Source organism: Protopterus annectens, chromosome 13.part0, assembly GCF_019279795.1.
Source record: "Protopterus annectens isolate FY-2018-M chromosome 13.part0, PAN1.0, whole genome shotgun sequence".
Classification (NCBI taxonomy): Eukaryota; Metazoa; Chordata; order Ceratodontiformes; family Protopteridae; genus Protopterus; species Protopterus annectens.
In genome coordinates, this window is record NC_056747.1 from 214,791,386 (window position 1) to 214,818,870 (window position 27,485).

The 27,485-nt window shown below is 36.9% G+C and overlaps 1 protein-coding gene across 1 annotated transcript in view; it reads left to right on the plus strand.

The window, feature by feature from the left end:
- The window catches only part of LOC122787163 (A disintegrin and metalloproteinase with thrombospondin motifs 10-like), a 1,217,364-nt gene that overhangs the window by 945,640 nt on the left and 244,239 nt on the right, over nt 1-27,485 (plus strand). Inside the window, exons 16-17 of the mRNA XM_044053741.1 lie at nt 296-429; nt 4,326-4,449. Coding sequence (XP_043909676.1) covers nt 296-429; nt 4,326-4,449 — 258 coding nt within the window. The remainder of the gene's footprint in view (nt 1-295; nt 430-4,325; nt 4,450-27,485) is intronic.

Genomic DNA, 27,485 nt, shown 5'->3' on the forward strand with positions numbered 1-27,485 from the left:
TAGCCTTAATGTTTAGTGTTGTAGGAGGAATTGGAAATTATCAGGCTCAAACAGGTCCCCTATACTGTAAGGACTGGATGGAAATGAAATGAGTGACCTTCCATCAGTCCTTAGCAAATGTATTGACTGTAGTCAAGAAAACAGAAGCTACTTATATACTGTGTCATGAAAAGTAGAAGAACTGATAGATTCAGAAGAGAAATCATAAAGATTGTAATGAATTTACTTAGCTATTCTAATAGACGTAGTTATCAATTAAATAATAAATAAACCAACACTTTTTCTTATCCATTAGGTGGAGTGAAATCATGTTCCCTAAACTGCCTAGCAGAAGGCTTCAATTTCTACACAGAAAGAGCTGCTGCTGTGGTCGATGGAACACCGTGCTGGGAAGGATCTAACGATATTTGTGTAAATGGGGAGTGTAAGGTATGATAAAATATTCTGTATCATGCTACCTGTTATTAAAATCAAGCAAAATCATTTTCATTAATCTTATATCAATTATGAAGGCCATGGTGAAGATACTGCCGTTTGTTCATTTTCAAAGTATTACATTTATAATAGTCATTTAAACTAATGCCATCAATATCTATGCAAGAAATTAAAAAAGAAAAAAGGCCATTTTGTTTGCTGTATTAGGAAGCAGCATGACCTCAAGGTCCTTTTTATGTTCCTTTTACGGTCCTTTATGAATTTTCTTTATGATACAAACCTTGTATGATTTTAACCTTTATATCCTTTATTCATTTGTGTGGTTTATTAGTAAAGTTTGTATTTATTTTAGTTTTCACTAGACTGTGCTTATCAACAGTTTTCAGTAACACTTGCTTCAGATCACATGTTTTATAAACATTTTGTTGATGATGTTTTTTTCATATGGAAAGGATCACAAGATGATCTGTCTGAATCTGTAATGTTTTTACATGGGACTATACCTTATCTGAAGTTTAGTGTACACTCTTCCAATGTTAAGATTGATTTTAGAGGTGTGACCATTTACAAGAATTTGTTTGGGAAGTTGAACACAGGCATTTACAAAAAACTTTGCAATAGAAATAATTTGTTACACAAAACCAGTATGTACCCCAGACACATTCCAAGGAATGTTCTAAAACGCCAGATACTCAGAGTTATGGGGTTGCATAAAGATGACAGGATTTTAGACGCAGCTATTAGCACATTGAAATTGGATTTTATAAATAGAGGGGTATACTCTAACTGAGATAGAGTGCACGATAGAGGAAATACATTTGAATAGAGGCACCTCAGCCAGACCATTTTTTTTCTGATTAATCAGAGTATGTGCATGAGATTGACCATCTCCCTGGTAATAGTAGCTCTACACCCAGGGTCATACCCACTTTTTCTAGTTATGTGAGCTTGATGTATGATATTATTAAAAAGAACTGGCTTGTCTTAATGACATATGCAGATCTTAAGAAGGCTTAAGGGCCATCTCCTAAATTTGCATTCAGAAATAATAAAACACTTAAACAATATCTATGTTACAGACAACAGTCTTTTAATAGGAAAGTGTTATCAAATCGCAAGAGTACATACCCTTGTCGATCCTGTAGTGCCTGTAAGTATATTTGGAGTGTGACATACATTAAGCATCCTAGATCTGCCAAGAGGATTGATTTTTTTTTTTTTTTTGCAGACTGTAGAACTAAGAATTTGGTTTATCTGGCCTATTGTATGGAGTGTGAGAGGTTCTATGTAGGTAAGCCCAATCATACACTTAGGGAAAGGATACTGGAACACTGTAATGATATTAAAAATAAGATGATGAGTAATGCCCTTGCCCACCATATTTTATATAAAGGTAATAGTCATTTTTTTTAAGTTTTTAGTCTTAGATATTGTCTGTGATAATGTTAGGGAAGGTGAGATATGTAATGAGGCTGAATACTGTGAACTGTGATGGAGTTTAGATTTTAGAGTAAATGTTAGTCCAGGTCTCAGTAATAATGTTCCTTTGAAGCCTGCTTTGAAAAAGTGGTGTTTATATCAATGATTCTTTTGGTAAGGGTTTGTCATGCATGTTTTGTTATTACTTTTCATTGGATGTAGCATTGTTTAAATACTGTGTAGAGCTATGTTTTTAGTTTATGGTCTGATGAAGCGGGATATCCGCAAAAGCACTTACCATTTTGTATTTAACAGCCTTTAGTTATTAAAGCCTTTCGACCTGAGTGGACATCTGTTTTGTTTATTGATTATACCTTTGGACATTGTCCAGATTCCTCCTTCATTCTTTTTTTTATCTCTGTTATGGTAAGTATAAGAAAGTAATGAAGGTGGACAAAATTGCAGATGTGAATATTGAATAAATACAGGCAAATGAAATAATGTAACAAGCAGGTCTTTAGAGTGCTTAGCATTTCTGTCGCACAAATAAAAAAAGATAGGGAATCACAGAGGAAAAATGTACACGTAAAAATACTTACTGCATAGTGTGATGATTTTAATTTTGAAATAATGCATAAAAAGGCAAATAATTTTGGGAAAAAGTTCTGAAAAAATATTAAAATGCAAAATTGAAATCTGTCTTGAAATTTGAAGGAAAGGCATGCAAAACAGCTTTCTAAACACTTTGATGTATCATTTTACTGGCTTCTAAGCAAACAGAAATACAAAAGGACGGGTAAATGTAAACAGTTTCAAGCATCAAGGGTATGTATGTAACTGTGTGGACAGATTTAGGAGTGAAATATGGGAAAGATATTGCAATATGAGAGTATAATTGGCTGAAAACATCCAAAAAACATGATTTTATTATACCAGGATTCACAAATTAATAGATAGTTCAAGGCAATTTAGTTTTAGGACAATATATCACTTACCAGTACACAAGAAGGGCCATGTCAACAGAACCTGTTGTAAATTTATAAAGAGCCACCCAATCAGTCGGGTTCTGTTTGCATGACGCTAGTGAATCTCACTGTTTAACTTGCTGTGGAAGTCTGTTCCTGAGGTGAGGGAGGTGCTGTGTGATAAATACGTCTATCCACCTTATTTGTTTATCTGGTGGTCAAGATTTAGGTTCCTATTTCTTGTGTGAGAGAAAAGTATTACATTTGCAGATATGCAAGAGATCAAAGACAACTGAGTCTCGAATAGCACGTATGACTAGTGTTAAGTCTCTCCTCAGAAGTCTGTAAGATAGTGCTTCCAGCCTATCCTGTTAATTCAGGGTCTGTAGGCCTGTGATTGCTGTAGTTAGGAACCCCTGTTTATTTTATAGTTGTTTGATATGTCTAGTGAAGTTCGTACTTGAGGGGCTGCTGTACTCAATAACTGTCCTAATCAATGTCGAATATAAGTGAATGATTCCTCCTTAGATCTGAATAATATTCTGTTGGTGATTGGTTTTGCTAAGTAGAATGACTTCCTGTCTACTATCATCTGATGATCAAAAGACAGGGAGATAACAAAAGCTGTAAAACACTTAGCACTGCAAGTAGACAAGTACACAGCTTCCAAAAGAGTGACATGTCCTTCCAATTAACCAATAGTTTTACAAGCTGCTAGACACATGCACTCTGCCCACTTTTTTGTATGTGTATTGCAGTATAAAGTTTATTACCACTTTTGGAGTTATCAGATACTTCCATCACTGTTCTCTGGTTGCTACCAGGTATGCTGTACAGTAAGATTATTATATAACAACACCTCTTATATGTTGCATAACAAAACATGTTATACATTGTTCTTACCTTTAGTGATCATCATCATGACCTATACACTACATAATTTGTTCATGCAAATTTCCTCAGGACTGAAGGCTATAAGCTAAATATTTTCATTTATCTAGAATACCTGCACAGAGTTGCTCACTGAGGAGATTTCTGCCTCATATCAACAGGGTTTGGGATTTGAACCTAAACTCTGGTGTTTCTACCTGGTTTGAATTTTGCTTATTCTTCCCATGCTTAAGTGGGCTTTCTCCAATTTCCTCTATATTATTTTTACCTTTTCCCTTGCAGCTTAGCTCATGAATGGCAAGGGTCCATGCAGGACAGTTCACTTACATGGCTTATAAACACATATTTAAAAAACATTTCTGCTATTATCATATGAAATGCTCACTGACAGTTACTTTAAAATTGGAAATAAAATATTTGATATATATTCTTTGATACCAACAGGTACAGTCCATTCTCAGTAGTAGTCACCAGTCAAACAAATGTATCTGTGAAATAAATCACAACAACAGGAAAAGTAAATTAATAACACCCATGCTTTATTCTACTATACATTTTAGTATGCGTCAGACAGGCAAAAACCTTGAAATTGTTGTTTTAAAATTTCCTTTCTAGCATGTTGGTTGTGATCGCATCTTGGGCTCAGATACCAAAGAGGACAAATGTCGTGTCTGTGGTGGAGATGGCAGTACATGTGAGACAGTAGAAGGCATCTTTAACTTTTCTCTTCCGGAAGGTGGTAAGCAAAGATACACAACAGCATGTTCTTGTCTCATTCATTTATGCAATCTAGTTTGCTGTCCATGTAAATAAAATAAGTTATAGATCATGTGGGAAGGAGCTCGCATGCTGTTAGCTAGGGGTGCACCTGCTCACTGCCATTTGCTAGAAAAAGTAAGTGCACTAACTCCCACTAGCCTGATCTGCCATTATATGCCCCACCCAAATCCAGTTCTATAAACTACACAGCCATACCATCTCATTACCAGAACCTAAACACTAAGTCGAAATCTCCTGTGCAGGTCCCAACCGGATTCCTCCATCCCTTACCCTAAAGTTCTACTTCCCCCTAGATCTAAAGTTCTGTCACTCACTAACCCTAAAACTCCCCCCACTCCATAAAATTCCCTAAACCTAAATTCCCTGGTTATTTCATAACCCTAAAAATTCCTTCCCACTCCTTAACCCTAACCCCAATTCTGCTGCTTCCCCAAAGCTACTTGTCTGAACTCATACTTGAGTATGGGCCTGAGCAGCACTGTATCCCTACAGCTGCTTGTCTGAACATGTGCTCGAGTATGGGCCTGAGTAGCACAGTATCCCTACAGCTGCTTGTCTGAGCTCATGCTTGAGTATGGGCCTGAGTAGCACCGTATCCCTACAGCTGCTTGTCTGAGCTCATGCTCGAGTATGGGCCTGAGTAGCACTGTATCCCTACAGCTGCTTGTCTGAACTCGTGCTCGAGTATGGGCCTGAGCAGCACTGTATCCCTGCAACTGCTTGTCTGAGCTCATGGTATGGGCCTGAGTAGCACTGTATCCCTACAGCTGCTTGTCTGAACTCGTGCTCGAGTATGGGCCTGAGCAGCACTGTATCCCTGCAACTGCTTGTCTGAGCTCATGCTCGAGTATGGGCCTGAGTAGCACTGTATCCCTACAGCTGCTTGTCTGAACTCGTGCTCGAGTATGGGCCTGAGCAGCACTGTATCCCTGCAGCTGCTTGTCTGAACTCATGCTCGAGTATGGGCCTGAGTAGCAGTGTATCCCTACAGCTGTTTGTCTGAACTCATGCTTGAGTATGGGCCTGAGTAGCACTGTATCCCTACAGCTGCTTGTCTGAACTCATGCTCGAGTATGGGCCTGAGCAGCACTGTATCCCTACAGCTGTTTGCCTGAACTCATGCTTGAGTATGGGCCTGAGTAGCACTCTATGTCTACAGCTGCTTGCCTAAACTCAAGGCCCTATAAACATAATATGAAGGATCTCCTGTAGATTCTGGACCTTGGATGGAGGAGGTGTTGCCATTCCAATGAATAAATTTGCCCTATTTGTCTTCCATACGAATTCTTTATGTTTTGGAGAACAGGAATCATAATGTCCACTGGATATAAAGAGTGCTTCATGAAATGATTGTGATGATACTGTGCCATTCGTATTTGAAATGTTGCATGAAAACTTAGGAAAATGCAATAATGCATGTATGCCAGAGCTCTTGAAAATGTTGTTGGTGAGAAAACTGTTTTTGTGACTATCTCAGTTTCTGTTTGCTAGTCCTAGATAGGGAAAGCTTTCATAGCTACTGATTCTGTGACTTCTCATAGAAATGTTATCAGTAATGTCCAAGAAGACTTCCTGTTATTTATTCTAATGCCCACATACTAGAATAGTACAACTGCCTGCTTAATATAGTTTGTTAATAATTCCCTCGTTTTTGTAGCTCTTAAGCAAATGTATATGTAAGGGACTACTAATGTTTCTGAATTCTGTAAGCACCAGTGCTAAACATTTGGCAAATACTCTGGGGAGATGGACAGCCCTAATGGCACAGCCGAGAACTCAGTGTAGTACTGGACTGTCTAGAAATTGAGGTGTTTTCTATGAGGGAGTTTCACAGGAATTTGAAGATAGATATACCACACATTCGGGCTTACCTTGCAATAGTTTTCACCCATGAAAGGAAGAACTTTTTAGAGCAATAATTTTGAATTATTTTATATTCATGAACTTGTTCAAAATCTGTCAGTATAGAAATGGTCTTGAGATACTGAAAACTGACAATTTTATGATGGAAAACAGTTTAGAGTAAAAGTAAAATATTTGGCTGCTAATTACCCCATATTACCTTCTTATCAATAATTGATCAATCAGTTCTGAAGAAGACTCTGAGTTACTAGATAGGAGAAAAAAGCACTTACTACAGTGTAATAAATTTTATTATTTTTCTGCGTTATCATTTTGTCATTTATTTCTTACCATGGCTACTTAAAAACAGTTTTTCCTTACTTCTGAAAGTAACCTAGCTTCCCTGTGGGGGTCATTCAGATGTCTGTACTCTGCTCAGAAGAGGAGTTAAGAGATTTACAGTATGTTTTTTATTATCACTCATTGTTTCCTCTGATTATTCACATTTGTTGATTGTAACCATATCATTTCACTTTTCCTGTGATGATCTCTGTGTGAAGATGTCTGAAATAAATTATAAATGTTTGGCATTCATAAGCTACTAAGCAGAGGAAGTTATTGCTAAACAGACAGAGGAAGTTAAACTGCTGAGAGTAAGAAAAAGAACTGAAGAAGGCTTGTTGAGTGTTTGCTATATGTATCGGTGCATGACAAACAAAACAGGCTCCATGGAGGCCTAGCACAAGGCCAATACAGGTCTCCATAAGGATAAAGGAGTAGCTACTGAAAACTGATACTGGCAAAGAAAAGTATGTAAAGTGGGTAAACTCACATTATGATTTATCGCTTCAGTGACCCTCCACAAAGAAGATTTAAGTTACTCTGCTTGAAAATAAAGTTTCTTCTTAAGCTGGGTCACCTGTACATGGAAAACAATCTCACGGTCAACGTATGGCTTGGTAAAGAAGTATTTACTTCTACAGCAGTTCAAGGAGGTGAGTACATCCAAAACTCATATCTTATATTCCTTCTCCACTACCATGTGGTGCGGCCAAAGATCTTCAGGAACTGCCATCACTGTTTCTAATTCATCCCATGCTCCATATCTGCATGTCAGCCCCCTTTAACAAGTAAGGACTGAAAATAATATGCCTAGTAACATAACATAACACAACATTAAGGCTACAGGTACAAAATATGACTTGCTTTAATCATCTTGTAGCAGCTAGTATTATGTATTGCTATTGTGCTCATTTTATTATTATACTCCCAGTGTCCTAACCTCAAATTGTCTGAGCACCTGTGCACCGACCACCAGATGAATGGGATTCAGCTACTGGGAATTTTGGTTTTGTAGTTTACTCTTGGGCAGAGACCCCTCTTCATTGACAGCTAATGGAACCTTTTAAGACAATCTGCTCAGCATCTTTGTCCTTGCACATTTCTTTCACTCTGGTCTGCATTTCCTATGACATCCTTCATGATCTCCCCAAAAAGGGAATCAGGCAACCCATCTTCTTTTTCAAAAATAATAGTTTCCACAGCAACATTCCTATCTATACTAATTTTACTGTTAGCCTTTGTGTTTTTGGATGCCAAATAAACTTTGTTCATTTTCAGAAAGCCCTTCATCTCCCCCTTCAGAATAATTAGGCGCCTCTTATTTGTGACCTGGCCAAATTCCCCAGCACAATAGGCAATAGTGAAGCACACTGGGATCTAACTAGTAAATAAAACAAACTAAATAAAACTGTGCTTCATGGAATATCCATTCCATGTTACGACTATTTTAATCTCTTTGTCCACTTTCTCCCTCATCACAACTTTTCTTTTTATATTCATTATCCTACATATGATTCTGGCATATCCTTACTTGCAAGACTGAAACGTGCACAAATTATAGTTTTTCTTTGAGAAATGTTGCTGTATTAAACAATGCATATTTACTTTAGTTCAGAAAACTTTTATTATAATCTGAATGGTAGGTTTGTACTGTGGTACTCCCAAACAAATGACTTCAGGCTTAAATTTTTACTGGATGTGTATTTTGTAATGCATTTAGTGGAAAACATGAAAGCATTTATTCTATCTGATATCCACCTTTCTCGTTGTAACTAAAACATGAACATCTTCTTGGGAATGGTTAGCACTCGGGTTTAGCACTAGAAAACTGAATCAATGATTTTGAATAAGGTTAGAAAGAGGCCAGCCAGTTCTAAATGGATTTTCCAGTAGATTACAGAACATTAAAACCCTATTGTATAATACATTTCAAATTTCTGTTTAGCAATTGCCTAGGAAGCTCTATAGTGGCAATCTGAAAAGGAGCATATTAGTTATGGAGAAGTATTTTGTTTCATGATTCTTGAGAAATTTATGAACTACAACCAACTGTGAAAGTTTGCTTTATGTTCAAGTACCTGCAAGTGCTGCATAAATTGTTAATATGTTAGTTAAACCATGAAATAAAATATGACCTATTAGTATCTTATAATTTAAACAAATAGCAGAAAAGAAACACTTGTGAAGCAAGTTTTGCTTGAGAAGGAGGCTCAATGCATTATGAACTTCAGCATCAATTATACTTTGGGCTAAACTTGGAATGTGACTGGAAATTACTGATTGTATATTTAGTGTTAACATAATGGCCCAGATTCTGAAAGAATAGCTCTCGGTATAAGTGATGTATTTCACTGTAAGGCCTATCTCTAAATAGTCTTGCACCAGAGAACAGAATCTAAGACACCTGTTCTTAATGTAAGTAGCTTTACTTCAATATAATAAACTGGAGTAAGTCACTCACAGTAAAAAGTTGCTTCCTATAGACTAGAATTTGATTCCATCAGCTTCCATTTACCTACCGAGTGCCTATGAATGAGTCACTTAACCAGACAGAACTGTTGGATCACCCGTGAAAAGGGACACTTCGGTTCAGTGGGGTTACCCAATTAATAAAATAAAAAAATAACATAGAATAAGTTGGTTTGACAGAGATTAAATGTATTGTATTGCACTTTTTCTTTAGCTTCTGTTATAATAAATTACTCAGAATTACATACCAAAGAATTAAAAAGATTTCTTAGAAAAGTGGAGAAAATTATGCTGAGCGAGGCCAAACTGTATTTTAATATACTGGCTCTGAAACAGAAAAAAAAAACACAAAGACCTTGACATTATACCTTGGGGAATGACAACTTTTAAAACATAATGTACTCCATCACTTGGAGTTTTTTCAAAAGTAAATGTTTAAAAAGGGCTGTTGACAGCTCCCCCACAAATGTGTGTTTGAATAAGTGTAAATTCGTATTTAGCACTGTTAAATTAAACAAAATTAGTAGCTACAAGCATTTGTGATCCATAGAAAATAAAATGAAGCTTTAAGAACAAGCAAAGAAATCAGGATTGTTAAATAGATGTTCAGGGAATACCATTTCCTTAAGAAGACAGATTTTCCAGTTGTATCATACTTGTTATAGCCTATAGGAACTTATTGTTGGCACATATGCAAAAAGTATGCAAAAATATATCTGTAGGGTTGAGGGAAACAATTAGTAGTGTATTGCAAAGAATATGCCAACAGGAGGATGGACATATATAGGATTTCAGGAGATATGAAACAACTGTGAATCTAGCCCAGAGACTGGGAGTGCTTGAAGTTTAGAAATTAGTATGGCTATCGGGGGAGGAATGTTATTTGCCCAACAGTGTCCTATGAATGCAAACAGTAGATATAAAAATAAACAAGGAATTGTACAAGTGTTGGAGGGTATACTTCAGTTTGGTGATGAAGTAAGGGTAGCTAGCATTCAAGACATTCTAGGTGTGTCTATATATCATGCATTCAGGGAGAAGGTGAGAGATTGGAAAATGGGAGGGTTATACTATGTTAAAGATTTCAGAGCAGGGGAGGAATGACTTTTTCAGAACTTCCATATAGAAAATATAGCATTTTACCTCAGGGGTTGAGATTAATTGCTTTATAGAAAAATTATAAATGTTTATTATTTCTGGATCTAAGAGGGAAAGGATTGTAGGTTGCTAGAAGAGGATAGTGCACTAAGAAACAAAAGTAACTGCAGATAAGGAAAGGCAGAAGTAAAACTGTATATAAATAGTTGGGTCCTTTAGAACCTGAGCACAAGATATCAAGGCTGCGTAGAAGATGGGAATAGGAAAGTGAGTTATAGAATTCTAATGAGATTTACTACGATGTTTGACTGGTTACACTGAAGCCGATTACAGCAGGCCAAGTATATATTTATTTCCTCTGACATTTATATGATTTGCAAAGAACACAGTAGAAAGACTAAGAAAGAAGAGTTGAGAGAAAATGTTAAACATATACATGGGTAAAATGGAGCAAACAATTTACATATATGCTGATTTTATGAAGAGGTTAAGAATAGGTGGAAAAAAAAAAGAGATTCTGAACTGACGTATGATAAACAGCCCAGGGATTATACACTGTTTTATTTATTGAAGGTGGCTGAGGGTCACTGTTAATGGCCTGGGATGCAGACACCTGAAATGAAGAGGTCAGCTATATGGGCATTTGCAAGAAACAAAGAGCAAGACTGTTATAGTTTTGGACATACAGATTATTTCTTAGTTACTGTATTTGTGTACAGGTTGGGCACATATGTCTCTGATAATTTAGTTTGTGGTGTTTTGTAAAACTATTTTGGTCTGTCCTGCTGTTATAATTTGGTTCATACAGTGATGGGATACTTGAATTTATATGGTAAAGCAGGAAAGAAGATAACTACATAAAGAAGCTTATAGTCGCATACAGTTTTTTTACATGTGAATTAAAGCCACCCACCATTTATTAAAATAGCTTTGTCATACATTGAACAACTGCAAGTTCAAAGAGCATGTAGATGGCAGGATGTTTGTACGAAATGTACTACATTACTCTATTTTTCTTTGCTAGGGATTATATGTCATATGTTATCAGTACTGGAAAAGCTAATGTGTTAGTAGATCAACCTTTCTCTATCAGATCTTTTTCAAATGGACTCTAAGTTTTGAAATGCATGCAGTGAGTGAAAGAATAGATACATACTGGAAAAAAAGGATTTATTTTTGTAATTGAGCATAAGAACCTCTCAGATAATACATTTAACTCCGCTAAAAGATGTGTTGCTTCCCAAAACCCCTTCACTCTCCTAAGGTAAAGGCATAGCCATATCAAACCTCTTGATACACAGGCTGTTTAAGAAGCCAAATACTAAAAGCACAAGTATACTTACTCCTGTGGTAACTGCAATGTGTATTACTTTGTAACACAACAAATGTACAGCAGAAGTGCAATGAGCTGTAATACCTAGGGGTATTCTAATTGTATGTATGAGGGCGTTGTGTATGCCACCAAATATGCCCTTGTAAAACAGTATTATGGAGAAACAATTAGAATCTTTAAACAGTCTGTAAGATCACCTAAAATGTTCACTGTAAGAGAAACCTATTTTAGTAAGTTGTGGGTAGCAGCTGGTTGGACAGTCCTGTAGTGAGACACCTTTACCACTCTCCATCAAGAAGATCAAAGTGCTTTGCACCTGTACAGGTTACGATAGGAATGTGACTGGAAGTAGCTAACTATAAAATCGGCACTAACTCAGAGTGATTTTGTGCTGATAATTGTTTCTTATTTTAATGGCTACCTTTTTCAATCACTTGAAGGCTATGCATGAGGCTTGAAGGTGCATGGGTTACTACTAAGCTTACGTCCAAGGAAACTACCAAGAAGGTCAACCATATTATCCATATTGGTGAATTATTATTATTCTGCAGCCTGTATATCATAAATATGATTATGTCATGCTAGGTCCTTGTCACACCAGCTGATATTAATAATATTGATGGCATAGATTTAGGTCTTAGGAGTAGGTATTTGCTTTACCATCAATTCTGTTTATGTGAATGAGTTCAAAGAATGAAGGGTCTTTTGTGGCATACAAGATTAAACAGATAGCACCCCCCTTTAGGGGGCTACAGAACACGGAGTAGAAGGAAATGGATTTTTAGTCTATCAGATCCGTTAATGGTATTAAGACCAGAGATCATTTTGAGGAAATGCTCATTTTCTTTCAGTTTGGTTTAGATTCTTAGTGATGTACATGCCAAAAGAGGCATTATATTCAATAATGGGCCAAAAATAGAGGAATAAAGACTTTATAACTTTTCTGGACCTTGAAGTGGTACAATAAAGTATAAGCCGTGCAAGGTAGGAATATTTTATAACTATTAAACGTGGTCAGGAAAAAAGAGTCCGTTATCAACATAGTTACCAAAATCCCTAATGCCTGAGTTGGATATAACTAGATTGTTATCTATTTGGAATTAGGTGATACTGTAAGATTTACCAAAGAAACCTATGCTGATTTTCCTGGTCCTGAGAGAAAACTCATGATTAGCGCACCAGGCATTTCAGTGGTCTTGCTCCAAAACTTGACTAGCATAATTGGATTTGATACTGGATATTTGGATATTCTCAGTTTGTGATCACCAAGATAATAAGTTAGCCATGGTCCTTTGATGTCAACATTTCTCTCAGAAATGTACATGTCAAAGAAAAATGGGTCGAGGAAAGAGCTCTGTGGCTCACCCCTTGTCTAAATAGTATGTAGTCAATTAGCAAACAAATAAACTATATATATATATATATATATATATATATATATATATATATATAGGTTAATGTTGAGCTGGGAGAGTTTGTCAATAATCACAACACTGTGGATAATCTCAAAGGCCTTGGTAAGGCTCAGTGTAGACTGTATAACCTTTATCCATGGCCTTGGTGTCCCTTTCAAAAAAACTCATTCATGATGAATAGATATGACCTGCCTTGTACAAAGCCAATTTCGTGTGTATCCAGGGATATAAGGTTACTCGTATTGTTGTGTACAATATAATACATTCCATGGTCTAGCATATAACACTAGTCAGATTAATACCAGGAGAAATTTATTAAACTGGGATTTAATTATTTTGTCTGTGGTTTTGTAGACAGCCTCGGTGGTGCAGTGGTTAGCATTGTCACCTCACACCAAGAGGTACGCTGGTTCGATTCTCAGCTGGGGTGCCTTCTGTGTGGAGTCTGCATGTCCTGCCTATGCTCATGTGGGTTTCCTCCCAGTGCTCCAGTTTCCTCCCACATTCCAAAGACATACATCTGGAGCATTTCTCTTGGGGCTTCTGCTGAAAATGGACTCTGTCACAGTCGGACTTTCCCAGTAAACAAATGTTAAATTAAATAAATAAATGTAATCTGTCTGGTAAAATTGCACCACTGTGTTCTCACAGAACTTACTCTAGGCCATGGTTTTATTCAGTGGACTTGCACTTTATTGTACAATTGGTTGAAAAATATGAACATACTTGAACATTATAAAGTTCTTGGAAGGGTTACTTACATGAGTTTAGCACTGGAAAGTTAAAAAAAATACATCAGAATAAGGTCAGAAAGAGATCATCCAGTATAATGGAACCCTGCTATGCAACACAATTCCAAATGTACTTTAATACTTCAAATGCATATCTGCCATTAAGTATTTTGTCTAAAATGAGACTGGGATGTATGAAATACAACCAATTGTGAAACATTACTTTATATCAGAGTGCCTGACAGTGTTTCATAAATTACTAATCGCCGAATAAATCAGTTAAAACATGAAATAAACAAAATATGAACTTCAAAGACAAGAGCAATGCCATTAAAAAAAAAAAACTCATACTGACATTTGCATGAATGTTTGTATGCATAAATAAATATAAATATATATATATATATATGTATATGTATATATATATATATATATATATATATATATATATATATAAATATATCAGTGGCAGTTGGTGACTTCAAATCAAAGAGGGGCTGCAGGTGACAGCTGAATGGGTGGGACCAACTAGAAAAGGGTGGAGCTATGCTCAAAACCACAAAAACTGGGACTTTAAATATGCTGCCCTGGGTGCCAAATCATCATTATGAGTCCATTCAAGACAAAATGAAGTGTAGAAGAAAAAAATATTTCAATGCATTGGCTACATGACAGTTTACTTAATATCTAGATTGAAACAAAAAGGTTGTGAGGCATGAAAAAATAAATTACTTTTTAAATGCATTACTGGAATGCCAGTCCAAATCAAGTATAAAAAAACAAGCAGCACTCAACTCAAACCACTTCTCCTTACATTGCAGTTCTAATTATAATTTATATTCAGATTAAAGTACCAAGTAACATGCTGAAAGTAGCAATCTCTGTGATACCCCCACTTGTAAAAATGTTTCTTATCCAAAAAAGACCTGCTGATTGGCAACAACTATCTACTTGTTTCATGGGGAAAACATGATCAAAGGAAAAAATGAACAGCAAACAAGAAACAAACTCAAGATAAATTGCTTAAATGATTACTGCACAGGTTATGGACCACACATGATAGATTGGCATTCTGTTTAGTTTACAGGTAAATCCTGCAAAGATGACTGCAGGTCTCCAACAAATGTAATGAGCTTCTGAAAATACTGTAATCCTGGCCTTTTTTACAAATACTGTCAGGTGCATTTCAATACCTAAGGCTTATACATTATCTAGTTATGTAAATATTGTCTGCATGGCAACAACAAAAAGGCTTTCAGTGTTGGTAATTCTTTAACAGTATGCTTATTAAAGCTTACTTGCATCTTACAATCTCAGACAAGCTTACCTGAGTAATGGTCACTAAAGCAATGCTACTTAAACACAGAGCAACAGGCAACGCAACAACATGCATTTTCTGAATAATAAGAAGCATAAATCAACAGTATAAAAATATGACAGAAAACCAGAATATTCTGCAAAATTAAGGACAGATGAAAAGCCACTGTAGTACTTGTGTCTACCTTGGATAGAGGGAAATTCTGCACACTTACTTAACTTAACTGTTCCTTGCCTTGCTTGAACACATCCAGAGTCATTACATGGGAAGTGGGTTGCAACAAGTATGTCACAATTTGAAATGTCTCTGGCTGACGGTACCTCTCAACCACAGAGCAAGAAATCTGGACAAAGCCATAAATAGAAGTGGGGCAAAGGCCCCAAAATAAGGACACATTTTAAATCTTGCTCTTATAAACTTAGCAAGAGAATGGTCTTGCTTTAGTATGAATTTTCTGAAGGGTATAAAATCTGAAACTCAAATGTCTGTCATTATTTTCTAACTTCAATCTTTAATTATTTGCCACTAATTTGCCAGAAAACCACAATTTTATGAAAAATGGACCAAACATGTGATGCAAAAATATAAAATAGCCAAACAATACAGCTGAAAACCTGTCAAAGAAGGGGCACTTTTTAATATTAGTATTGTTTAGTTGAGCAGCTGACAAAATAAGACAATCTACATGCATTTCTGAAATAAAAGCAATCTATAACTCTGATCATTACAATTATTTATTAATTGTAATCCCTCCACATTTTCTTCCAAAATTACCATTTTGTGGAGGGATTATTGGGGGAGAGCAACATTTTGAGCCAAAGTCAGAGAAAGTTGAGAGGTTTGGATATACCTAATTCTATAAAGCAATTTATTTGCATGTACCTCTCAACCTCAACGCAGGAAATCTGGACAAGGCCAAATATATTGGGGGAACATACAGACAGTACTAAATATGGCTCTTGTATAAACTTAGACAGCTGATAGAATAACAGAGCTTGCTTTAACATGTATTAAAGGGTATGAAGGCTGAAACTCAATGTCTGTCATTATTTAGTGACTTCATTCCTGAATGATTTGCCAGAAAACCACAAATTTTATGAGGAACAAACCAAAAATAAAAAGCAAAAATCTATTTATTCTGTGAAAATATGGACAGTTCAGAGGTATAGTTCAACCGGGGCTGTCTGAGTTTGTCACCCCTCACAAAATCATGGTCGAATGGGGCCTCCCCCCGCAGCTATTCCAATGTCCCATTAATTGGCTATTTTTCACCATTTACCATAAACACTGTAATGTGCATACTGCTTTACTTCTGCGATGATTTGGATTTCATTTAAAAGTTTTATTTTACATTTTACAGCACAAACACTAATAGACATCTGCTAAACAAAGCAATGCAGTCTCATAATGAAAACAGACTTAGCATTAAAATTTCTCTCCTTGAAACCTCACATTCATTGAAACAGCATTGAAACCCACTTTCCAAACAATACATCTGCCCAGTGGCAGATAAAGATTAACTTTGGGCTGTTTTCAAATCATAGGCCCCTTGCACACAAAACATACATGTTCTTTGATACACCTGTTCTATATTACAAGATTGAAGCTTTACTTAATCAAAGTAAAGCTCAAACTTGTAATATCAAAACCGTAAATTGTTGAACGGCTGATTTAACCCAGGCAAACACTTCCAATTTGGAGCAATCTTGGAGTTGATATATTTAGGTAGGGGTGTGGGGGGCACAGCACCCCACATCAGGGAGTGTGGTGAGCAAAGCCCCCCACTTGATTTCAGATGTAAAGTGGGGGGTTTTTTGAGTCAGCCAAGGGAAGTGTTTCCCTTGGTTGAATTGGCCATTCGACAATTTTAGCTGTCGATATTATATGATCGAGCTTTAGTTATTTGATTAACTAAAACTTTGATGTTGTAATATAGACGTGATACACCTTCCTGGTTGCATTCAATTATATTCCTTGTATAATACAGTACAGTTGTTAAAGGGTGTTTTAAAATGTATTGTTTTGAACATTTTCTTACTCCGACTGCTAAACTTACCATTGCCCGCACACATCTCCTCTCTACACTCCTCTATGCCTCCCCAGTCCTTTCTTTCCTCCATAAACGTGAACTAAACATGCTCTCCCAGGCCTACCACCACATTACTAGATTTATAACAGGTTCTCCATATCGCACCCACCATTGTCATAACCTGAGGCAACTTGGGTGGTTGGAACTGCCCAATCTTCTCAAACTAAACCAACTCTCTGAAGCATGGAAAATAATTAACCAACCAGACAGAACCCCGCCTGTGTAGCATATTGATACCATACACTAACCTAAATAGTCTCCGATCTTCCAACAGCACCCAGATCCTAACCATTAAAGCCAATAATTCTGGTGGCGATGCCTCTTGGCCAACTCCATTGGCAAGCCATGTCCCAACCTACCTCAGAAATACTACCTCTCACAAACAGTTCAAAAAGAACCTTAAAGAATATCTCAAGACACTATGGCTATGCCCATGTCCTGAACCTGATTAAGCTAATATTTCATACCTTCACACCAAATCTATCCAGTCCTGATCTCCTAAATCTTGTTTCCTTATCACTTATCTGGAAATACATTTTACCACAAATATAAGATGGTGACTCTTGAACTTGATATACTCTATTAGTATATTATATTTCCCTGTCATGTTTTACCAGATGATTGATCTTTGTCTCATTATACTTCTATGTAAATGGACTTTTTTTTACTAACCTTGTAAATGTACAACGTCTACTTATTTATACTTTTTGTAACTTGCATTGTTATAACCTGGATTTTTTATATAACTTGTTTTGAGATTTTGTGTTTTAAGATTATGATTGGAGCTTTTCTCCTCGGGTCTCTACTGAAAAAGGATATGCATCCAGTTGGACCAGCCCGGTTAACAAATGTAAAATAAATAATAAATAAATAATAAATAAACATTTTTCCAGTAAACAATGAAACAAAATGCATGCACCAGTAATGACAAAACTGTCCTGTTCAGAAAATTTCCATCATAAAAGTCTAGTCAAACTTCTATAATCCACCAGTATCATAAATATTCACAATCTCTGCAGAAGTAAAAGTCATCTAAATAATTCCACATTAAAGAGATCTGTAACCAATAAAGAGGTTGCTACTAGCAAACAACTTTATATTTCATTGTTTCATCTACAAATAAAGTGTCTGTTGCCCTTGAGGAATAAATTGCATAGGTTACATTTAAAAAATGATAAGCTAGTAATATTGCAACAGGGAATGGATGGCAAACTGATAACAGGTTCATAGTTACTAGGTATCTCCGCCAAAGAGGACATTCTCAGGACTGCGGCATCCCTTTAAAAGTACAACACAGTATAGCATCAGCAATGCATCTACATACTGTGGGAGCAGAACCCACAGCCTTCTGCATTGAAAGCAAGTACACTACCTGCTGTGCTATTAACAATGGAAGCAGACTCAGCATAAGCAGCATTAAACTTCTCTTCCCCAGAAGCTCTTAGCTACTTGTAAAATCCACTCAACTGTATCTCTCAACTTTGCAGCACATGAGCACAAGAAATCTGGAAAAAGCCAAAATTTATTGAGAGTGGCAAAAGCCCAAAAACCAAGGACACATTTTAAACATTGCTTGTATAATCTTGGAAAGTTGCTAGAATAAAATGCTGTACTACCACCGTGAACTTCACTGCCAAGTCTTGAACACAGGACCCTATGCACTAATGTCAGAGCAACATACAACTATGCCAAATCAGCTATTTCTTGAAAGACAGGAAGACTGAAATTCAAATGGCTATCATTTAATGAATTCATACTGCTTTGCCATAGCATTCAAATAATTACTTAACATCACAGAACGTCTAGGTCTCCAACAAGAAGTGACAGCCTGTCAGCAGCTCTGTCACTTTGGGGTGATGTGTAATAAAATCAGAGATGTCATGTGACTCCCTAACACTGCTGCTAGCTTGCAAGACTCTTGGGTTGCACCACAGGTATCACAGATGGCAAACTCGTTCCCACCCTCCGCTTTTAGCTGCTTCATCCTATACCTCTGCTCTAACAATGGAAAATCGTTCACAATCTTTTCTAGAAGCCAGATAAAGAAAAGTATTTAACTTGGGTAGTCCATAGAAAATGAATCAGAGGGGAAAATATGCATTTATTTATTTATTTATCTGAAATGTGTTTACCGGGGTGGTCTGACTGAGTATACAGAACCCATTTTCAGCAGAGGCCCGGGGGGGGGGGAGCTTCACATACAGTACAATACAAATTCAGTATAATCCAATACAATAAAGATTACATTACAAATACTATACCAAAAATAATTTGAAAGAACAAACTGCTACAAATGTTGCAATATATTATTACACATCTAGACAATCCTATACAGTTAAAACATTCAAGATGATAAGTCACTCTCATCATATATGATGTAGATAGTGTCCAAAAAAAAAAAGTACGTCGGTAGTACAGTGTGTGACATTAACTGTTATAGTACATACAAAATAGAATGTTAGTTTCAGTTAGGAAAATAGCAGCCAGAAAGTTAGTGATGTAGATAGATAGTGAGAGAGAGTTAAGAACAACAGAGGCAATAAAACCTGAGCAGTAGCTTAAGGATATGGTACAGAAGCAGAGGAGGAGTTAGAAGACCTTTAGGATCTTGCAGTCTGTGAGGGACTGAAATGCTAGTCCAAGCCAAGAGTCCTGCTGTAAAAACAAAAGAATGCAGTCCAAATAGAAAACACCAGTATCGAGAAGAAAACTTTAATGTAAAAAAAGCACGTTTTTACAGAGACAGAGGATACACTTGGCAGTAAAGCTTTGCTTTTTTTACATTAAAGTTTTCTTCTCGACGCTGGTATTTTCTATAGGAATTGAAATGTGACAGAAGACGAAGACCTGAGCCTTAGGCAGTCTTTATGGAGGAACAGAGACATGCATTTTTGAGATGATTTTTTAAAGAGGCTTTGAAATGGGTTAGGCCAGGCATAGACCTGGTAGCTAGAGATAATGGATTCCAAAGTATAGAGACAGAGTATGAATACAGAGAGTGACCAGGATTTCTTGTGGGTTTTGAGATAGCGAAGAGATTTTTGTCTTCTGGTCATAGGGATCAATTAGGTGTGTAAGGTGTGATGAGACTGGCTAGTGCAGGGCAGGCAGTAGGCTTGAAAATAAGGTTGTATAAGGTGAACAGCTGAATAAAGGCAAGTTGGTTTGGGAGTTCAATCCAGTTTAATTCTTGAAGTGGTTTTCAGTGGTGTGTGTAATATTTAGAGTTTGTGGCAAATTTTGCAACTTTGTTGTAGTACTGTTCCAACTTGCCTAGGGTAGAATTTTGTTAGTTAGTTAAGACAGGGGCACCATACAGAAGGGAGGGAAGTAAAAATGTTGTTGCAAGGGTAATTTTGGTTGCTGCAGTAAAAAAAATGTTTGTTTCTATATGTGTCCCAGTTTTTGATGAGTTTTCTTTATATTTTGCTGTATATGGGGTTCAAAGGAAAGTTTATTGTCAATGATAACACCTAGAAGTTTGGTTTCATGCACTTTTTCTATGGCAGTATTGTCAGATGCAAGGATGCTGAAATGATCAGTGACAAGGGAGGTGTTTTTGGGATGAAAGAGCACTAGTTTTGTCTTCTTTGGATTAAGAAAGAGTTCGACATTTCTTAACCAGGATTTGACTGCAGTAAAGGACTATTGAGTTTTTGAGAGTAGTTCTTGTAGTGATTGAACAGTACAGATTATGGTGTAATCATCAGCATATTGAATCAGGGTCCCAGAGTGAGAGGCAGTGTGAAGGTTGTTTGTGAACATGTTGAAGAGTAGGGGGTCCTAGGATGGACTCCAGTAAGGTTGTGGAGAAAGGGTGAGAGTTCATTGGACCATTTCACTGCTTGTTTACGATCCTTGAGGTAGCTCTAAAACCATTTTCCTGTGTTATGTGAGAAGCCCAAGTTAGACAGTGTGTTTATAGTAAGGGGTGAGACACTGTGTCAAAGGCCTTGGAAAGATCAAGGAATACTGAGGCAATATAGCATCCTGCATCTCTGGCTAAAAGATTGTTTTGCAATAGATATTGCATTACCTGCTGATGGATACCTCTCTCGAGAATTTTGGATATGGCTGAGAAAATGGAGTAGGACGGAAATTGGATGGATCAAAAGAGTTGCCTCCTTTGTGGATGGGGCTAATATGAGATTGTTTCCATATGGTAGTTACTTCTGATTCAGATAAAGATCTATTTATAAGGATATGATTGGGTGGGCGACTGAGTTAGCAGCCAGTCTGAGGTAGTATTGGGGGAGATTGTCAGCTGAGGTAGAGCAGGGTTTTAGTTTTTGTAGCAGTTTTTTAAAGATGTCAGTGGGTATGGGCTGAAATGAGGATGGGGTTCGTATGACATTTTGTTGAGTAGGGAGGTTAGTAATGACAGGTTTAGAAGTAGTTGATGGCCTGGGGTTGGTCTCTGAATAGGTTGAAGGGTGGGGGGGTCCAGAATTAGGGGTGTTAGTTAGTAGGTCTGAAATTGATTTTATGAAGTGCTTGTTAAAGTTTTCAGCTATTTGTGATGGAGGGGTATCAGGTGATAGGGTGTGCTCTCCATTTCTTCTAGGGTTAAGTAGAGCAGATATGGAGTGCCATAATTTACTGGGGTTGATTTTATGCTGGAGTTGAAGCTGGGAATAATATGACTTCTTATCTGTGTTGGTTAGTTTTGTCACTTTGTTACGTTGTGTTTTGAAATTAACATGATTTTGTTCATATTTGTTTAGTTTCCAGGTTGACCAGGCTAGGTCCCTTTGCTTCATCAGGTGTTTACATTCCTTAGAGAGGATGGCACTGAGTTATTTTTGATTCTTTTCATGGAAATGGAAACTAGTGTATTAAGGATGTGAAGGAAGGTGTTATTAAAGTATAGTACAGCATCATTAAGGGGTAGTTGTTTAAACGGTGTCCAGTCTATTTCCTGTAGAAGATTGTTGAATTTTTCCTGACAAAAATTAGTTGAGGTCCTAACTGATTTTATAGTGTGTACTCTTAGTTTTTGGGAGCTCCGCGGTGGTGGTGCTGCGGTAGCGTTGTCGACTCACAGTAAGACGCTGACCGGTTCGACTCACAGTTAGAGCGTCTTCTGCGTGGAGACATGCATTAATGGGCGTACCTTCATTGAAAGTTGTGCGTTAGGGCTGGCAACTCAGCACGTAAAAATCAACTGCCAATGATTAGCATACCAGAGTTCCGCTGTGGCGACCCCTAACCGGGAAAAGCCGAAAGACACAACAACAACTCTTAGTTTTTGGGAGTTTGTTCTAAGGGAATAAGCTGGTAGATGATTGCTCAGGGAGCTAGACAGTGTACCAGAAGAGGGGTAATTGGCAGGGTGGGATAATAGAATCCAGTCTAAGGTGGATTGGCGGGTAAGATCTTTGCTTTATCTTGTTGGAGCATTGATAAGCTGAGAAAAAACATACAGATTTATACTATTTATTGGGGAGACAGAAACTGTGGTTTGCCAATCTATTTTTATGTCTCCTAAGATTATTGTTTCAAGGTTTGCTGTTTGGGATGTCCAGGATAAAATATTTTCCAACACTGGTATATTGTTACCTGATGGGATATATATTACTATTATGCAAACTCTTTTTGATATATTGAGGTTCAAAGAGGAGATTAGTGCCTTAGCATTGGAAAAGATCAGTATATTACTGGTGGTTATTGCAAAGTTTGGAGGTATTATTTCTGAGTCTTTTACATTGGGGTGTAGCCATATTTCAGTAAGGGCTAGTATGTCAGATTTATTTTGATCAATCCAGGCATGTAGTGGGGCTATTTTATTACATATACTTCTAAAGTTAAGTGTAAGTATGTTTAAATCTTTATGGTTACTCTTGTCGTTAGGATTAGATGGCGGGCCAAGGTTAGGATGTATGTTTCCATATCTGAGTAAATAGATAATGAGGAATGCATACCATGGGAAGTGTTTGTTATTCCTAGGTGAGGGTACTGGTGTCAAGTGTGGTTTCATAGGAGGTGAGGAGGCCAGTTTGTGGCTTGAATAGAATGGGAGGGTACAGGGGAAAAGTTGGGAGGAGATACATGAAGCTGTGTTGTTTACTGGAGAGAGGGTTAGAGGAGGTTGTTGATGTGTAATGGTGTGTGGTGGTATGCAGAGATATAGCTGTAGTGAGGTTGAGAATTAAGAGTAAACAGGCTAGGCAAGTTAGGAGGAGCATTTCAACTGTGATAGTGGGTTTAAAAACAGTAAAAGTGGAATTTGTGTGCTTGAATGTAGTATCAGGTGTAAATAAAGATTGTTATCATGTGATATGTGTGCAACTGGGGGTAAGGTAGGAAATGGTTTGACTTCGGAGTGGGCTTTGATAATGTGGTTAGGTATTTTACCTTGCAGTTTGTGATAAGGATGAGTGGGGGAGATGTGATTGGTCAGTGGTAAAATTATGGTGCAATGCTAGTTTGTGTGTATAGTAGAAGAGAAGGTGGTAAGCCTGGAGTTAATTTAAAATAGTTTGAGGTGGTGATTGTATTGTGATGGAAAAGTAGAGTAAGATGTAAAAAATTATATTCAAGGGCATGTGAATTCAAGGTGACTGATGTAAGAGAGAGCAGATAAGTTTGGCTAAATAAAAGAAAGTAAGGTGTGCATGAAATGTGGGTGTGGACAAAGTAGAGCTGTATTTAATTGGATCATAGGAATGAGGGGGAGTGGTATGCTTAGTTTAAGAGTAGAGATGCTGGGAGAAGGTGGGATATGGGGAAGGGCAGGGGAACAGAGTGAGCAGAGCGAACGGAGTGGGAAGAACCACCCCCAGATGGTTTACCACCATAAACAATCAGTGAGGTAGGATATTCATAGATACAAAGACAAGGTGTCTGAACTCTAAATACTTGTCTCGAGTCACAGCATCTAATTTTATAGTTATGGGCTTTTCAATGTCTTTCCAGGGATATATTACACTTATAAGAGTGAAATATACTCAAGTGTTAATGTAGCTTCACCTTCAGCAGTGAGCGTGGTTAAGTGGGGGTGGGGGTGGAAATATCCTTCCAGCAGATTCAACACTACAAAACAATATACTCTAGACTTAACAAATTAAGCTATTAGTTTGAGTCTTGCAGATTGCCTTACATAGATTTAACTATAATAAAAACATTAAAGTATATCAAAAGAAAGATTATAAACCAAGCTGGCACTATCTTTCCATGATATATGAGAATACAATAATGCAATGTGAGGATACAAGGGGAATAGTTCAGGGAGATATGAGGAAACATTTCTTTAGGAAAAAAGTTGGCTTATGATTCAAGCAGCTTTTTGAGGAGGCAGCAGGATAAAGAACAATGATAAAGTTTAAGGATGTATGGACTTGTATGAGCTGGTCATTACAGACTGTACTGGAGAGGTAAGGATGTATGGATTTGTATGAGTTGGTCATTACAGACTGTACTGGAGAGGTAAGAATGTATGGACTTGTATGAGCTGGTCATTACAGACTGTACTGGAGAGGTAAGGATGTATGGACTTGTATGAGCTGGTCATTACAGACTGTACTGGAGAGGTAAGGATGTATGGACTTGTATGAGCTGGTCATTACAGACTGTACTGGAGAGGTAAGGATGTATGGACTTGTATGAGCTGGTCATTACTGACTGTACTAGAGAGGTAAGGAGCAAGATATGAATTAAATGAGACAAGCAGCTTATGAAGAGTGCAATGGACAGGCAGTAATGTAACCATACATTTTTATTCTGTACTCAGCCCTTGCACTGTTTATCTCCCATACCCACTTAACATTTAAAAATGTATTCATCTCTCCAATTTGCTCCCATATATATTAAAATGTGTAGACCTCTTTCAGCCATTTCTTGCACATCAATTAAAACCTATTTTTAATCAGAGAATTCCTTTCTGTGAGCAAGCTACATACATATCTATAATGTGGATGCTATTTTATACAAATATTGACAGCCCTAGCTGTCTGGCTTATTTTCTTTAGTGTTCCTGAGAGATAGTTACAAAAGTAAATTCACTGATTTGTGCTTATTGAGTATGCCTGGCTAAATTCCTTGGCAGACTGGTTAGGTTAAATGTTCCTCACCTGTTAACAAAATACATGTTTCTTTACAGGAGTGTTTTGGTATCAAAATATGTTAAATCCATTTGCCAAACTATCATGTGCAGTAATCCTTTTAGATTTTTAATTAAACTGACTTTTTGAGTCTGGAGAGACCAATCAACCTCTTTCCTGCATCCATTCCTGAGCTGAATAAAGACAGCACAATCCTTGGAAGAACATGAAATTATAGGAATATTGCACAGTTAAGCTCTTCTCCGTCATCTTCAGATTTAGAGATGGGTCTGTGCATAAGTCATCTCTTTTAGGCTAGTGGTATTCCCTTTGTAGGGAAATATATATGATAAAGTATCTCTGCTGCCATTGATTACCATTTTATTAAGCAAAAATATAAAAATCCAGTGTTTGCAGTATGTTTCACTATTTAGAGAGACTTCTAGTGGGGGACTATTTTCCGAGTATTTTCTGTACGAGAGACATTTTGATCCTTTTTGTTATCCAACTTACAAAGGCAATACCAAGTTAATTTAAGACACTGGGAAATACCTCAAGATTTCAGTACTCATGATCATGGACAATACTCCTTGTTAGCCTGCTGTACCTTATGTGAATTTAATGGCTTCTACGTACAATTTTAACCTAATACTTCAAGGCCATCACCACTTCTAACCTCTCTGGGAAGATTATTCCGTGGTTTGGAAGATCTTAGAGAAAAGAACAGTTTTGCTTAAATTAATAATTTGTAGTCATTAATAATAACAGGCCTATGGATCGGGCTCTAACAGACAGAATGTCATCCTAGATCATACCTCCAAACCTCTAAGCACAAGAAATATAAACAAAACCAAATATACAAAGGACCCAAATGAAGAATGGATTGGTTTTACAAACTTAGAAAGCTGCTAGAATAACAGATTTTGCATTAGCATGCATTTTTGAGGGATATGATATTTGAAAGTCAAATGTATGTCATTATTTAGTGACTTCAAGTCCTCAATGACTTACTAGAAAACCACACATTTTATTAGGAGACCACAAAAATATGAGGAAAATATGGACACTGTGTGAAAATCTGGACAGTAGACAGGTATGGTTTAGATGGAATAAATGCAGTTTAATGTCATCTTTAAAACCAGAAAGTATTTCACAAAAACAACCTCTGGTGAATTCATGGTTAGTGAAGTGACACTCCAAATGATTCAGATTTTAATCCTGCATTAGGCGTATTCAAGGCTTGGAAAAATCTAACGAAATATTTTTATACACTTTAAAAGTTTAGTAAATAAACCTTTTTATAATACAAAACATACGGTTGTATTCCAGTACAGGTTTAACCAAGGCAAGCCATAAAAGGAACAAACCAGTACATTCTTATAGACTAATAGAGGACTGACTAAGGCAAAGCATGATGCATATGAACATTATAGTTAACACAGGGTATGCCATTTACAATGCATATGCAACATCATGATGATAATCACCTTTCATTTCAATCGATTTCATATTATATACTGAAAACTCAGTGTTACAAAGTATTTCCAAAATGTAAGGGATATTCAATTTTACAAGATCAAAAATCAAACAGATAACTTGTTAAGGGTTAATCTTAAGCTTACTGTTATTATACCGGTTAAGATTATCAAACTCTGTTTTTCAGCCTTTCAGACTTATCACACTTGTATGAATTACAGCACCAAACATTTGGCCAATTCGTAGATCAAGTAATTCAGAAATTAATAATTAAAAAGGAGCAAGGCCAAAACGTAACCTTATGCTACTTCAGTCATTATGGTTTTTGCATCCTAAAAACATAGAAACCTTGTAGATATGATTTACTAGCCACTGGTCAATGAGATTATGAAATTATGAACTAATATATGTACCACAAAAGAAATTCAGAAGCATAAATTAAAAGCAATAGGCTCAAACAGAGCCTTGTGGTACTCCACTATTATGGGGTTCAAATAGAAAGGGTCTATATTATAGTATCGAAGGTTTTAAACTTTGAATGCTACAATATCGACCCATTTTTGTCGAAAACACAAAATAGCGAAGCCACGGAACTTCAAAATCTTACCTAGGGTAAGATTTTGGTTGTCTGATCCATGGCTTTGCTATTTACTCTACTGTGGTGGGAAGGTTACGGACGGGGGTAAGGTAAGTATGCGAACGGAGCTTACGGACCAGGTTAAGGTAAGTGTGGGAACGGATCGGGGTAAGGTGAGTGTGCGATAGTTAGGGACATTAGGGTTAGGGAGCGGGTAAGGTGAGTGTGCGGTAGTTAGGGACTTTAGGGTTAGGGAGCGGGTAAGG